This window comes from Somniosus microcephalus, chromosome 12 (assembly GCF_052327205.1).
Source record: "Somniosus microcephalus isolate GS21.2 chromosome 12, FLI_Smic_1.0, whole genome shotgun sequence".
Classification (NCBI taxonomy): Eukaryota; Metazoa; Chordata; class Chondrichthyes; order Squaliformes; family Somniosidae; genus Somniosus; species Somniosus microcephalus.
The window spans coordinates 167,185,858-167,201,752 of record NC_140998.1 but is presented as its reverse complement, the minus strand read 5'-3'; the positions used below and the strand labels follow the sequence as shown (position 1 = coordinate 167,201,752).

Here is a 15,895-nt window from a genome sequence, read left to right as displayed (position 1 = left end):
ATTACTACCTTTTGAAGTCCTATTTTTTAATTTACCTCCTAACTCCCTATAACCACCATGAGCACCTAAAGGGAGAAGTACCTTTCAGCAACAAGAACAACTTGCATTTATATAGCGCCATTAACGTACCACAGGTACTTCGTAGGAGCATTATCAAACAAAATTTGACAGAGCTACATGAGAGATTAGGACAGGTGAGGTTGTTTTTAAGGAGCAACTTGAAGGAAGAGAGAGAGGCGGCGAGGTTTAAGGAGGGAATTTCAGGGCTTGGGACGTAGGCAACTGAAGGCATGGCCGCCAGTGGTGGAGCGCAGAGGTTTCGGAGGGCTGTAGAGCTGGAGTAGGTCATGGAGATCGACAGGGGCGAGGCCATGGAGGGATTTGAAAACATGGATGAGAATTTTGAAATCGAGGCGTTGCTGGACCAGGAGTCAATGTAGGTCAGCAAGCACAGGGGTGATGGGTGAACGGGACTTGGTGCGGGTACGGTGAGCAGAGTTTTGGATGAGCTCAAGTTTACGGAGGATGGAAGCTGGGAGGCCAGCCAGTAGAGCATTGGAATAGACTAGGCTAAAGGTAACAAAGGGATGGACGTACTTTCACTGAAAGTACCTTTTTTATTTAATGCCGGAATAGCAGAATTAAAAAAAATTAGTCAAGCCTTTGACACAGGAGAGTTTGGAGGATACATGAAATGCGGCAGAGTGCTTAGGGGACATTAGTGGTTGATTTAGTCACGTGTCTGAGTCCACTGGGTAGTTATCTGTCCAACTAGGCTGCATTGGAAGATTGAAGGGTAAAACATATATAATAAAGGTTAGTACAGTTACTAGTGGCTAGTTGTTAATGAGATTTATTAAATAGAGCCATAGAAGTTTACAGCTCATCGTGCCTGTGCCAGCAATCCAAAATATAATCCCACTGCAATGCTCTCTATCTTCCTCTGCTGCAAATATTTATCCACTTTTTCCTTAAAAGGGCAATGGCCTCTGCCTCAGCTACTCCTTGTGACAAAGCATTCCATGCTCTAACAACTCTGCATAAATAAATGTCTCCTAATCCCTCTCCTCGCTCTCCTACTGACTTATTTAAATTGAGCTACTTCTCGTCACTGACCTCCCAGCCAGAGGGAATATCCTTTTCCTTATCACTCTATCAAAGTGCTTCATAATTTTAAAAACCTGTATTAAATTTCCTCAGCCCTCTTGGCGCCAGTGGAGATTGTCCAAGTATCTAGTCCCTCCTCCTAACCAGTTTCCCTGGTGGTATCCTGGTGAATCTAGCTGACTTCTAGAGCATATGGCATAAATACAAGTTCTCTCACTAACCAAAGATGAGAATACAAGAACGCTTGTGTCGATTTAGTGAGCTGGGGGGAGAGGTGATCTTATTGAAACATAAGATACTGAGGGGGCTCGACAAGGTAGATGCAGAGAGGATGTTTCCCCTCGTGGGGAAATCTAGAACGTGGGGGCACAGTTTTAGAATAAGGGTCGCCCTTTTAGAACTGAAATGAGGAATTTCTTCTGAAGGTCGTAAATCTGTGGAATTCTCTGCCCCAGAGAGCTGTGAAGGCTGGATCATTAAATACATTTAAGGTGGAGATAGACAAATTTTTGCAAGATGAGGGAGTGAAGGGCTATGGGGAGCGGGCGGGGAAGTGGCTTTGAGCCCAAGATTAGCCATGATCTTATTGAATGGCGGAGCAGGCTCGAGGGGCCAAATGGCCTATTCCTGCTCCTATTTCTTATGTTACGGCACTTTGGGTGCACATCCGAGTACTTTTTGAATGTGATGAGGGTTTCTGCCTCTACCACCCTTTTGGGCAGTGAGTTCCAGACCCCCACCACCCTCTGGGTGAAAAAAGTTCTCCTCAACTCCCCCCTAATCCTTCTACCAATTACTTTAAATCTATGATGTGGAGATGCCGGTGTTGGACTGGGGTGGACAAATGCGAGAAGTCGCACAACACCAGGTTATAGTCCAACAGTTTTATTTGAAATCACAAGCTTTCGGAGCGCTGCTCCTTCGTCAGGTAAATCTATGCGCCTTGGTTATTGACCTCTCTGCCAGGTCCTTCCTATTCACTCTATCTAGGCCCCTCATAATTTTATACACCTCAATCAAGTCTCCCCTCAGCCGCCTCTGTTCCAAAGAAAACAAACCCAGTCTATCTAATCTTTCCACATAGCTAAAATTCTTTGCTGTGATCTGCTGCAAGTGAATTCTAAATATTAATGCATACTGGCAATATTGAAAGGAAGCTGAAATGCTTCTACCCACTAAATCTGAATGAAGTCATTTTGATCGATTCCCACACACCAGGTTGTAAAGAAAGAAAGACTTGCATTTATGTAGCGCTTTTCACATCCCAAAGCACTTTGCTGTAAAGGAAATACTGTTGAAAATAAATTGCCATTTTTCTCAAACAGCAAACTATCAAGCCACTAACCACCATCCTCTCAACTTAGAATCTTACAAGTATGTAAACCCTTTAAATTGGCTTGTTCAGATTGTCGTTACGTGTTTTAATACATCAGGCATTTACATCAAATAGTAATTGTACTAGTTGATTCCAGAATTTCGATGTAATGTAGAACGTGTTCCTTATCCAAGCCTTATTCCCATTTAAGCTTTCAGATTTTAAACAGACATCTGACAAGATGCCTGAACGCAGTAATTAGTTACTATTGTATTCCACACACTGGTTGGTCGGAAAAAGGAGTGTGGGGAAATGGGAAGATTGATTAATAGTCAGGATTCATTTTAATATCTTTCTTGTCCCTTTGCCTGTGCAGCTATAATGTCCTCGAAGCACAGACATGACGTTCAGGGTTATCGGAGGAAATCTGACAAACAACAATTTAAAAAAAAAAAAAAAAAAATACAACCTAGCCTGCACAGTATGGGTTTATTTATTCCGGATCGTACTAGAAGTTGTCCGAACTATCTTGTATTTTTGTTATAAGTCTGTGTATAACTATATATGTTTTTCGTGTCCAGCTCCACGAAGGCGCAGGAAGACTTGGGCTTGTTTAAGGATGTTGCTGCTTCCCAGCCTCTGAAAGCCGCTGCTGCTGCACGTACCGACAGAGTGTGGCACTTTGACGAGGAGTACATCCCAGACAGTTCAAAGCCCGTCTTTGTGGGATCTCCTGAGCACGGTGATGCTGTCATTAGCAATGGATTTGTAGCAGTCAATTTAAGCTCCTGCAGGCAGGAGGTTGACTCCAAGGAGTGGGTCATTGTGGATAAAGAGCGTGACCTTCAGGATTTCAGGACTGATGGAGGTCAGGGCCAGAAATTGACCAGCCCATCTGGACGAACAGATGATGAGCCAGAAGTCCTAGCAGAAGATTCTCCTCGGGAGGAAGGATTAAAGTTGGAAGCAGCCATTCCGAGTGAAAACACGGGACATCCAAGATCTCCAGAAGCAGGGAGAGAACAGGTACCTGCTAGTGAAAAGAGTAGCTTTAGAAGCACGTGTTTATGTAACTGCTGAACTGCACCATTCAGCGAGACGTGTTGGTCAGCTACCACAGGTTAACGATGGGAGTCTGCTGAAAATGCAGTTTGGGAATCGTGTACAGCTAAAATAAAGACATTTGTTTTAATTCAAGGTTTTTTATTTAGTGCAGTCTGAAAGGATTGATACTAATTTGCCCCATCCCATCTGTCTGTCTCTACCATTGTGTCTAAAAGTGTTGAATAACAGCCCCAGACTCTCATCTGCATTAGTCAAATTCAGTGCCAAAATGTTGGAGGCTTAAAGTTGAGCTTGAATTTTAAATGTTTCTAAAACTCACATTGATCTTAATGAGGAGAAAGCAGATCAGTATTTATTTTTACACTTCTTAATGAAAGCTGTACAGAAAGGCATCTAGGGGTGTGAATGTATAAATCTTTAAAATTGAGAATGCAGGTAGAAAAGGCCACAAAAATGTTAAATGAGAATTGTGGGTTTTATGCCTGGGGTTTTAAACAGCAAAGCAAGGAAGCAATGTTAATTTTGTGACCTAACCACAGTCTTGTGCAGTTGGGTTGTTGTGTGCAGTTCTGAGCACCTCATTACAGGAAGGATAGTAGAGCTATGGAGAGGGTTCACTGGAATGATGCCAGGAATATGAGGTTATAGTTACGAAGGAAGGCCCAAAAAATTGGGCTTTTTTTCACCAGAATACAGAAGGTTAAAGGGGGATCAAATGGAGGTTTTCACAATAATGAAAGCATTTGAGAGGATGAACATTTAAAGATTTTTCCCACTGTTTTGCAAATCAGCAACATGGCACAGACTGTGGATAATCATTAGAATGCTTTTCTATGAGTAGTTATTGAGGCAGAGATTATAAACATCATTTAATTTAAAGTATTTGAAAAGAAGGCATGAACTAACTTGCATTCCTATAGTGCCTTTCACATTGTAAAGTGATTCACAATCAATTAATTACTTTTGAAGTGTAGTCACTGTTATTATATGAGGGAAACATATGTAATATACATATAACAAACACATACAGTTTGTGCACAGAAAGGCCCCACAGTTAGCAACGTGATGATCTGTTTTGGTGGGGATAGATGTTGGCCAGGCCACCAAGGGAACTCCCTAGTCATCTTTCAATAGTATCATGGGACCTTTAGGAGGAACATTTAAAGGATGTGTTAGCAAGAATATGAAAGGATGATGGGAAATGGAACTAGAGTAGATAGCTCCACTTGAAGGGCTAAACCAGCAGAGGATTAATAGACTCAATCCTGTTGTAATTATTATAAGTACAATAATGCAGTATTATAGAAATGTAGTACAGGGTATCAGTGTATTAAAATTTAGTATTTTCCATCTTTGGTAGTTTAATTTAAAATGTTTTTCTTTGGATTTACTTTCATTTAAAATGACAGAGGTTGTCTCCCCTTCAAAGGATGCATCAGGACAAGTAGTGTAACTTTCTGTAGTAGTCAAGAGGAGGCTCTCCACTCCCACCAAAGGTGTGTGTCTGATATGGAGCTCCATGGTGGCAGAGAGAAAAACATTTAGAGAGGGCCGTTATAACTTGGTTTGCATGGCACCAGTGGAATGATTTAATCGCAGTTGGTTAGAGATCTTGAATGTCCGAGTATTAGCTTAGTCAGCGTTGTTTTCACTGTAGTCCAGCATGTTCTAGTCAGCACTGGCGTTGTGTACCATTATTTCTTAAAACCAAAAAAATGCCCCAATTGATTGTAATTATCAACCAGACTGCAAACATTTCATTGGTGTGTAGCACATCTGTCAGTATATCTGTAGTGCATTGGCCAAGTGTTTGCCCCACTGTTTGGTATCAGTCAGATGTGACTGTTTTTCTCATCAGTTCTTAAGCCAAGCAACTGTTCAGGACAGTTTGCAAAAGATAAATCCTCACTTTAAGGGAATGCTGGGTCCACTGGGTCTTGTAATGACAGCATCTCTGGTGAGTGCAGCTTAAGCATTAGTATTAGAATTCCCCAAAGTATCTACGTTTCTAGTGACTGGTAGACGTGTCACTGCAATGAAGAAGGATGGGGAAGAGGAAAGGCAGGGGAGGAAAACTGTGTACTTAATCAGTTTATGTCACATGGTCTGTAGTTTACTTCCATTTTCTGGCATGGTACTTGGAATTGTTTTCTGTGATGTGACCCAGGGTTTGTTCTCCCGTACCAAAAAACTTCTGCTATTTTAATGACTCCGAAATACCAGGATTCACAGTCTAAAAATTCCACTATTTCAAAAGGCAGCACAGACAACATCACAGAGAAACTATGATTAAACTGACTGGCACAAACATGACTGGCAAGGACAGGGTTTACCATAAATCCTTGATTTTTGCAATGCATCTATGATGGGAATCAAGTGTTGAGAATTCAGGTTTGATCCTGTTTTTGTTGTAATAAAGAAGCTTCCCTTTGTGAGTCCACTGAGTAGGTTCAGGTCCCCTCCTATAATGAATGAGAAGCTAGCAGAATACAGATTGGTATATATCTGGGACACTGATGTGTAATAGCTGTGAAGACTTGAGATCACTACCTACAGCAGTATTTGCTCACGTAGTGCTTGTTCACTATTTGGTCCCCTTGGATTAGTCAGACTCCTATCTCTTTCTCTGATAAATCACAGTCAGAATTTCTTCCTGGGTCCCGGGGTTTCCAGGGTTTATAATAGGCATTCGGGATTGCAAATTTCCACTGCCACCTGAGGCCATAAGTCTCACTACCACTTCAAATAGTTTGTTTTTAGTACTTTTCGACCTCATAATGAATAACCTAAATTTCATTTAACCATGTGTTGCCAACAAATAAGAGTATCCCCAATCGCTGTTGAACCATGGTGATGCAAACGAGCAGTAAAACTGCACATTGCATAAGAAGGACATATATCCATTGTTTTCAGTGAGAAGAAAATAATGGGTTCTTGCAGCTTTGTGTTTAATTTTTTTCTCCTTTTTTGATTCTTCATGACCCTTTTACCTCATTTCCCTGGTTGGGTGCAGGAGTATGTCAATGTCACAGTTGAATCTGCCATTAAGAGCAGTGTAAGAGCAATCCATGGACCCTCCCCTCCCACCCCTACCCCCCAAGCTCGCCACGTGTCAGAACACAGGGTGTCAACATTTTACACTGCCACACTTTCTCCCCCCAGCTCCCCCACCCTTGGGTTTGTGCAGCTTTGCTTTCTGTGTTGAGAATTTTGAAATTCTCCTCCTCATGTTCAAAATCCCTCCATGGCCTCGACCCCCTCTAACATCCTCCAGCCCTTACCACTCTGAGAACTCTGCTTTCTGCCAATTCTGGCCTCTTGTGTAGCCCCTACTCTCTCAGCTCCACCAATGGCAGTGTGCCTTCAGCCGTCTAGGCCCTAAGCTCTGGAATTTCCTTTCCACCTCTCTACCTCTCTCTCTCTTTTTTAAGACGCTGCTTAAAACCTATCCCTTTGGCCAAACATTTGGTCACCTGCTCTAATATCTCCTCCTCCTTTGGCTTAGTGTCAGTTTTTATCTGATTACACTCCTGTGAAGGTCCTTGGGATGTTTTACTACATTAAAGGGACTATATAAATACATGTTGTTTAGTTCTCCTTGTGATGATGCAATTTGCTAAAATAAAGGGTTGTTTCTGATTGGTTAATTTCTGGTAATAATTATACAAATTATTACAATCATCCTTGGAGTGTTCACATCGACTTATAGTAGTTTTAACTTTTGAAAAATTACACAGAATTGAACAAAAAGATGAATAAGCCTTGGGGACCATTATATTGAGCACATGAACATGATATGGGACATCCCTTGACTGATAGCAAGATTATCTGCTGTGAAGGCTATATCTAGTCACATGGTGCATTGATTAGCTGATAAAATTACTGCTGAATGGGTATAGAGATTCATAACTGTTTTATTGGGTTAACTATAATAGGCTCCCTCAATCAGCATTGTGCTATTCCTCCAAGCTGCTGGTGACTTGACCTTCATCATCCTTAATGGAGGTTGATGAAGGTTGAGCGCTGAGAAAATGGATGGAAAATCAATGTCTGACTAAATTTGAGAACTGTGCATGAGTCACAGTAAAGTTATCCGTACCACAGTGTTTTAAAGAATATCAAGGACATTTAAAAAAAAAGTGACCTGCTCAGACAGTAAAGTAAGTGATTTCTTACCCAAATAAATGTGTTCTACTTGCATACCATAGTTACATTCCTAAATAAATAAATCTGTATGCCCCATGGGGGAAGCGGGGGGGGCGGAGTCCTCAGGTTAACTAATATGTACGCTGTCCCATCTTTTTAGGGTGCAGGTTTTTATAGTGAAATACAAAATTTAAGAAAACATTACATTTTTCCTTCTGTACCAAATTTATCTGCAAGATTACTTGATCAGACTTAAAGCTTCTGCTTAAATAAACGTGCTTTGTCTCTGATTTGTCACGCTGCTTGTCAGGCATCCAGTAATGGATAAGTAGAAATTTCTTCCAATTAAATATTGGGAAGACCAGCACCACCACAAACTCTGTTCCCTAGCCACCGACTTCATCCCTCTCCCTAGCCACTGTCTGAGGCTGAACCAGATCGTTTGCAACTTTGGGATCCTATTTGACCCTGAGATGAGCTTCTGACCACATACACTCCATCACCAAAACTGCCTACTTCCACTTCTATAACATTGCCCGTCGCCCCATCTGCTGCTGAAACCCTCATCCGTGCCTCTGTTACCTCTAGACTTGCCTATTCCAATTCTCTCCTGGCCGGCCTCCCATCTTCGCCTCCAAAACCCTACTGCCCGTGTCCTAACTTGCACCAAGTCACATTCACCCATCACCCCGTGCTTGCTGACCTACATTGGTTCCCATTCTGGTAACACCTTGATTTAAAAATTCTCATCCTTGTTTTCAAATCCCCCTCCATGGCCTAGCCCCTCTTTATCTCTCTAACTTCCTCCAGCCCTACAACCCTCCCAAGATCTCTGTGCTCCTCCAATTCTGACCTCTTGCACATCCCTGATTTTAATCGCTCCACCATTAGCAGCTGTACCTTCAGCTGCCTTGGCCTTAAGCTCGGGAATTCTCTCCCTAAACCGCTTGGCTTCCCTACCTTTAAGACACTTATTAAAACCTACCTCTTTGACCAAGCTTTTAGTCATCTGCCCTAATATGTCCTTGTGTGGCTTGGTGTCAAATTTTGTCTGATTATGCCTCTGATGAGCGCCTTGGGACATTTGTCTACATTAAAGGCGCTATATAAATACAAGTTCTTGTTGCTTATATCCAGGACTTCAGTTTAGAACCTCCCTGCTAACCTGAACTCGGGTGCAGTCCTTCCAGAATTTGCCAATGTTAATTAATTTTCTTTATTGCTTTCAAACACACACAAATGTGGAAACTATAATTACTTCTTTATTAAAAAGGCAAGATTTCAAAGTGCAAAATTTCATTTGTCACATCTATAATCACATTTCCAAATGGCCTACTCCTGCTCCTATTTCTTATGTTATGCTCTTCTGTTCTTAAATGTAAATGACTCTGAATATAGTAACTTAAAATTGTTTGTTTCAGTAAAGTTACTGCAGACAAAAATTGGAGTTACCTATTTTAATGTTTTTTTTCACTGTTCCTAAAATGGTTTCCATAGATTTTATTTTCAGTCATTTTTCCATCGGGTGGGGTTTACAGTAAATTCTATTGTGCTCTTTCAACTGTTGGGTATTTTGCCCATCATAAAAAGAATTCTGAGATTTGTAGGCATGGATGCATATTGGAAGTTGTAGCCTGGTACTTCGTTGAGTGACAGTAATAGCTCATCACAGGTTTCTCAGAGACCTCCAATAGAGGAACATTGTTCAAGACATTTCAAACACACAAAGGGCTATTGTTTAAGCAAGTTTAATCATTTACTTGTGAAATTTTGTATTTTTGTATGGGTTAGCATGTTTCAATGCATATTTACAATCATACATTCTCAGCTTAGTGAAGAAAGCAAGATGATGGATGAAAGGATTTTCATAAAACATTTGGAGCAGTTTCATTACTTCCCTTTTTATTGTAAGAAGTCACACAACACCAGGTTATAGTCCAACAGCTTTATTTGAAATCACAAGCTTTCGGAGCGCTGCTCCTTCGTCAGGTGAAGTGGAGAAATGCATAAAGACACAGCTTATATAGTCAGAGAATCATGTCAGATGTTTACAGGTAATCTTGCCAACTGCCATTTATCACACCTCAGCAGAGAGCTAATCACAGCAATCAAAGGTGTGAATGGTGTCCAAACAGGTCAGTCAGGAAAACATTACATCAAAGAACAATGAGGTGGGGTCACAAGGGGTCAAATATTGCAGATGCTGGGGTCTGTATGAAAAACAAAAAAACAGACAAAAAACATTTTTTTTGCTGGAAATCACAGCAGGTCCGGCCGCATCTGTGAAGAGAGAACAAGCCAATGTCGACTCGAGTTTGGATGACCCTGCGTCAGGTGGGGTTACATGTAGCGTGACATGAACCCAAGATCTCGGTTGAGGCCGTCCTCATGGGTGCGAAACTTGGCTATCAGTTTCTGCTCGACGATTGTTGCGCAGAACAATCACCAGGCAGGAGTGTTCCCTCCCAGTCGGGGAACACTTCAGCAGTCAAGGACATTCAGCCTCCGATCTTCGGGTAAGCATTCTCCAAGGCGACCTTCGAGACACACGACAACGCAAAATCGTCGAGCAGAAACTGATAGCCAAGTTCCGCACCCATGAGGACGGCCTCAACCGAGATCTTGGGTTCATGTCACGCTACATGTAACCCCACCTGACGCAGGGTCATCCAAACTCGAGTCGACATTGGCTTGTTCTCTCTTCACAGATGCGGCCGGACCTGCTGTGATTTCCAGCAAAAAAAATGTTTTTTGTCTGTTTTTTTGTTTTTCATACAGACCCCAGCATCTGCAATATTTGACCCCTTGTGACCCCACCTCATTGTTCTTTGATGTAATGTTTTCCTGACTGACCTGTTTGGACACCATTCACACCTTTGATTGCTGTGATTAGCTCTCTGCTGAGGTGTGATAAATGGCAGTTGGCAAGATTACCTGTAAACATCTGACATGATTCTCTGACTATATAAGCTGTGTCTTTATGCATTTCTCCACTTCACCTGACGAAGGAGCAGCGCTCCAAAAGCTTGTGATTTCAAATAAAGCTGTTGGACTTATAACCTGGTGTTGTGTGACTTCTTACATTTGTCCACCCCAGTCCAACTCCGGCATCTCCACACCATTCCTTTTTATTATCATTTGTTGCTGGCTTCTCATTGGTTTTATTGCATCTTAGCAGTTGTGATTGGGAGTTTATGCATTTGCTTTGCCAGATTTGGATTGGTTTGCTTATAACTGTGAAATTGAGCCAATAAAGTTGTGACCCTTGCCTTGCCAGTCAAGTTATAAGGCCTGACGTGTGACATCTAAATTGTGATGAACATATTCACAGGATTGCAGAATCTGCGCAAGATTGAGAAAAACAAATGTGTTCTTCTTTAGTTCTTTGCAGAAGCCTAACAGTTGTGTAAAATTGAGATTCCATATGTTCTGGGAAGCTTATATATGGGCTATACGTGGATGGGGGAATCTTAGCTACAAGGACAAGTTGGAGAAGCTGGATTTATTTTCATTTAGAGCAAAGGAGGCTGAGGGGTGATTTGATAGAGGTGTACAAGATTATGACCGGTTTGGATCGGCTAGACGGGGAAAGGCTATTCCCACTAGTTAATGGTACAAGGACTAGGGGACACAGATTTAAGGTTTTGGGCAAGAGATATAGGGGGGATGTGAGGGAAAAACTTTTTTACGCAGCGAGTGGTGAGGACCTGGAACTCGCTGCCGACGGAAGTGGTGGAAGCGGAGACAATCAATGTTTTCAAGGGGAGACTGGATAGGCACTTGAGAGAAATAATCTTGCAGGGCTAAGGGGATAGAGCGGGGGAATGGGACTGACTGGATTGCTCTACAGAGAGCTGGCATGGACTCGATGGGCCGAATGGCCTCCTTCTGTGCCGTTATGACTCTGACTCTAAAGTAGCCTATTGTTTTTAAGTGAGCTTCAATTTGAGAGACTTTTTTTTAAAAGGGAGAGAGGTGGTATGTCCGCACAGTCAGGCAGGCACGTCTGATTGATTAGTACTAATAAAAAGAAAAATGTAGTTTACGTAAATCCTGGGAACAGGACCTGGCCACCCACTGCTGGGAGCAACAGTAGAGGGAGACACTTCAGCCTGACATATACAACCTCTACTGAGTGAAAATGGGGCAGTTCAGTATATAAGGAAATTTTGTATATTATTCTACCTGATTCTATTGGATGAGTGCTGGTGGAACTTTGATGAGGGCACTGTCATGTTTTGGAGTGCAGACTATGGAAGAACCTTGGTGTTAAAAATGCTGCTGTTTAGCTAAATACAACTCTTATGGTTAAATTCACTGGAAAGCAGGGCTGGTAGCTGTACCTTTGATTTCAGATGGAGCGTCTGAACCAGCGTCTTGAGGATGCTGAAAGATTACTTGACGTCCCAGCAACTGTTCACACGCATTGCTGCTGCAATGATCCTATTTTTTTGAACTCAGCAGGGATCATTGCAAAGTTAGGCTGGTGCTGCACTTCTGGGGTGGGTGGGTGGAGAAGTGGAGGGAAGGTTGTCACTTGTGACTACATACAGATGTTGGAGTCTATTTTTTTTGTAAGAATGAGCTGTAGAAGCGGAAGGCAATCTTGCAGTGAAGTGCTGAGAGAAGCTTGAAAAGACTGGAGAGGAGGCTGTACCCTGGGCTATAGGACAGAATGCAGAGGAGACAACCCATTATAATGGGGCAAAATAGCTTCTTTGTTATTTTTATATCATAACGGAAAGATAAATTTTACCGATTGAACTAAGTGAATCTGATAACTATTGGTCTGTGCGTTCACCGAACTGCGGAATAAAGCAGCTTAAAGATTCAAGTCAAGTCTCTCCTTAACCAAGTGTTAACTTGGTCTGCCTTTGGCTATACTTATCAGCTTGTTGGTGCCAATGTTTTTTTCTCATTCCAGGTTTTTTGGTGCTCTTGTTCTTTAGATTAGGAAAAAAAACCTGTAGATATGTAACTCTGACTTATAAAGCGCTGTGGAGACTAAACTTTTGAACCTTCACAAAAGTGAAACTCCCATTCAGGAGCCATTTGCTGACTCAAATTCAGTTTTGTAAATTTAAATTTTGTTTTTGCAAGCTCAAAATTGATGACCGCCCAGCTCTTTTAAAGAGCAGATATCAGCCATCTATTAGCAGAGTCCCAACTCTTGAAAGCAAATAAGATTAGTGTTTCCATGCTAATGGCAGATTTCCACCAATGCCTTCTGTTGCCTTTCAGTGGGCCTGTCAGTGACATATGGTGAAAATTTCAGCTGCGGTTATTTTGATCGATAGCAAAATAAATTGACAGCGCAAAACTAGAATTGAGATGTTAAAACTGGTTAGCACTGAGGAGGTTTGCCCACATAATCATCTTCCCGTGGAGAACACGCCATTGCCAGGTCTGGAATTATACTTTATTGCTAAAAGATTGATCTTGTCTTGCATATGTTTGAACGATACTTTACCAAAGTAGTTTTCCTTGTAATTTTATATTCTGCCACATTGCTCAAAAAAGCCATTAAAGAGGCTCTTTAAATGAGCAAAGATGCAAGTGCTGCATCAAGTAAGAACAGGAAATTTAGCAACGATGGTGGCATAACAAAGCTGTTCGTTCTGTGGTTTCTTTTAACATTTTTTTGACCCATTTCGAGAAAGTAGCCTTCAAAGAAAAGGTTTTGTATGAAGTTCATAGATTTATTGCAAAATGAACAAGACGTAAGTATTTTCCTCTCATCTATGCTTTATGGACCACTTTCAGATTACCATACAAGGAGACATTATTGCTCGCTATTGCATCATGCTGCCTCCCTTATCAGATGACACAGAACTTGTGGTGTCAGAAAAGCCCCATGGTCGAAGACCCTTGGATGATCTAATTGATCTAACTGTGCAAATCGCCAAAAATTGTGGTGCCCTTATGTACCGATTAGAATCCCTTCTGAAATGTTCCAGTGGTACCTCAAATCGGGAATATTTTGTGGGGCACAGATGGCACCCTACCCTTTCTGCCCCAGACAAGTCCGTGCTCTACTATAACTGAAATAATCACCAATATCTTGTGTACAGTATTGAGGGACCACAGGCTTAGACATGGCCTGGGAAGTCCCTCCCTAACTTTGAGCAGCAACAGTCTAAAATCACAGTGACCCTTTCTCCCCCTCCCCATTGAAATGATTGCACCATTTCTCACTTGAGGAATAATCTTGGTTCCTTACTGTGTCCTATATTGACAAAGAAAAGATTTACAACAAATAGGTTTTATGTTGATGTATTTTGAAGTAGAACCCATATTGAGGGGAAAAAATCTTTCAGGCTGTGTTATCTGCCGCTGTAACCTTGACCTCCTTGTCACAGTAGGTTTCTTTTAGATTCTCAATTTTGGAAGATGACCAGCAATGCATCTACTATTTCTAGGGCCACTTCCTTAAGTACCTCATTACTAAATCTAATCTGGCTTGCCCCCCCTTGTTGCCTTTAGGACATATTGTTGTAGAAAACTATCCCGGACACACTAAAGAAATTCACTACCTTCCTGACAGTCTGCTTATCCCAATCTATATGAAAGTTAAAATCCCCCATTAAACCCACTCTGCCTTTACTACACGCTTGTCTAATCTTTGTACTTTTACAATCTACCACTTCAAGCTGCTACCAGGGGCCCTATACACAACTCCCACTACAGTCTTAAATCCTTTCCTATTTCTTAATTCTACCCATAAAGCCTCCACTGCCTGCTTACCTCTCATTATATCCTCTTACCATTGAAGTGATATCATCCTTGATCACTAAGGCTACTCCTCCCTCTCTGCCATTTTCCCTATCTATCCTGTAGACCTTATAACCTGGTATATTTAGTTCCCAGTCTTGACCGTCTTGCAGCCATGTCTCAGTAATGGCTACCATGTCATACCCTTCAATTTGAATTTGCGCCTGCAGTTCATTCAATTTATTCCTTGGTGGAGTTCGTCCCAACGGTACAGTTCCTTCCTGTCCCAGTACTGGTGCTAGTGCCCCATGAAATGGAACCCCTCTTTCCCACACTACTCTCTTAGCCATGTGTTCACTTCGCTAATCAGCTTATCCCTACGCCAATTTACACATGGCCCAGGTAATAATCTAGAGATTATAACCCTTGAGGTTCTGTTTAATTTAGCTTCTAGTTCCTGGTACTTTCCAAACAGGACCTCTTGCCCACTCATCCCTATGTGGTTGGCCCCAAAGTGGACCTCAACGACTGGATCCTTCCCACCCCCCCCACCTCTCCAATATCCTTTTTAAGCCAGTTCGAGATGTCCCTCACCCTGGCCCAGGTAGGCAACATATCATGTGGGACTCTCGTTCTTGCTTACAAAGGATGCTATCTGTCCCCCTAATTATAGAATCCCCTACAACTACCACATTACACTTCCTTTCCTCCTCCTCCCCCCTTAGGATAGCCTCCTGCTCCAAAGTGCAATCAGAAAGTGAGCTCCATATCTATGACCATTTCATTAATTCTGTTCTGAATTCCTAGGTTGTGGTGAAGTATTTCACATTTGGGTAAAAGAAAGACTTGCATTTCTATAACGCCTTTCACGATCTCAGGACGTCCCAAAGCGCTTTACAGCCAATGAAGTACTTTTGAAGTGTAGTCACTGTTGTAATGTAGGAAACGAGACAGCCAATTTGTGCACAGCAAGGTCCCACAAACAGCAATGTGATAATGGCCAGATAATCTGTTTTAGTAGTATTGGTTGAGGGTTAAATATGGCCAGGACACCAGAGAGAATTCCCCATCTCTTCTTTGAAATACTGCCATGGGATCTTTTACGTCCACCTGAGAGTCTAATCTGAAAGACGGCTCCTCCGACAGTGCAGCACTCCCTCAGTACTGCACTGGGAGTGTCCGCCTAGATTGTGTGCTTAAGTCTCTGGAGTGGGACTTGAACCCATGACCCTCTGACTTGGGAGAGTGCTACCCACTGAGCCACGGCTGACACTGTTTGGAAGATCTGACCTGGGCTGTGTTGTACTTCAGCAACACATGTCCTTTTGTTTTTACTTTCTCTCCTGAAGGTGCTGATTGCTCCATATGGTTCCATGGGCACTAATCACCTTTCAGAACCTGACCCAATAGCCGTGCTTCATGCGTGAGCGCATCATAGGCAAGATTGTTCTCCTATCGCATCTACACGTGCACTGTCCAGCAGAGGGGCCACTGGATCAGGAGTGGAAATACTGGCTGATATTTTTTTCTTCCCTCAGGAGGGACAGAAAG

The 15,895-nt window shown here is 42.2% G+C and overlaps 1 protein-coding gene across 5 annotated transcripts in view; it reads left to right on the top strand.

Annotated features, from left to right (window-relative positions):
* Nucleotides 1-15,895, top strand: part of ttbk2a (tau tubulin kinase 2a) — a 262,791-nt gene that overhangs the window by 208,743 nt on the left and 38,153 nt on the right. For all 5 annotated transcript variants that reach the window (XM_086003795.1, XM_086003794.1, XM_086003797.1 and 2 more), the window contains one exon: nt 3,004-3,448. In XM_086003795.1, coding sequence (XP_085859921.1) covers nt 3,004-3,448 — 445 coding nt within the window. The remainder of the gene's footprint in view (nt 1-3,003; nt 3,449-15,895) is intronic.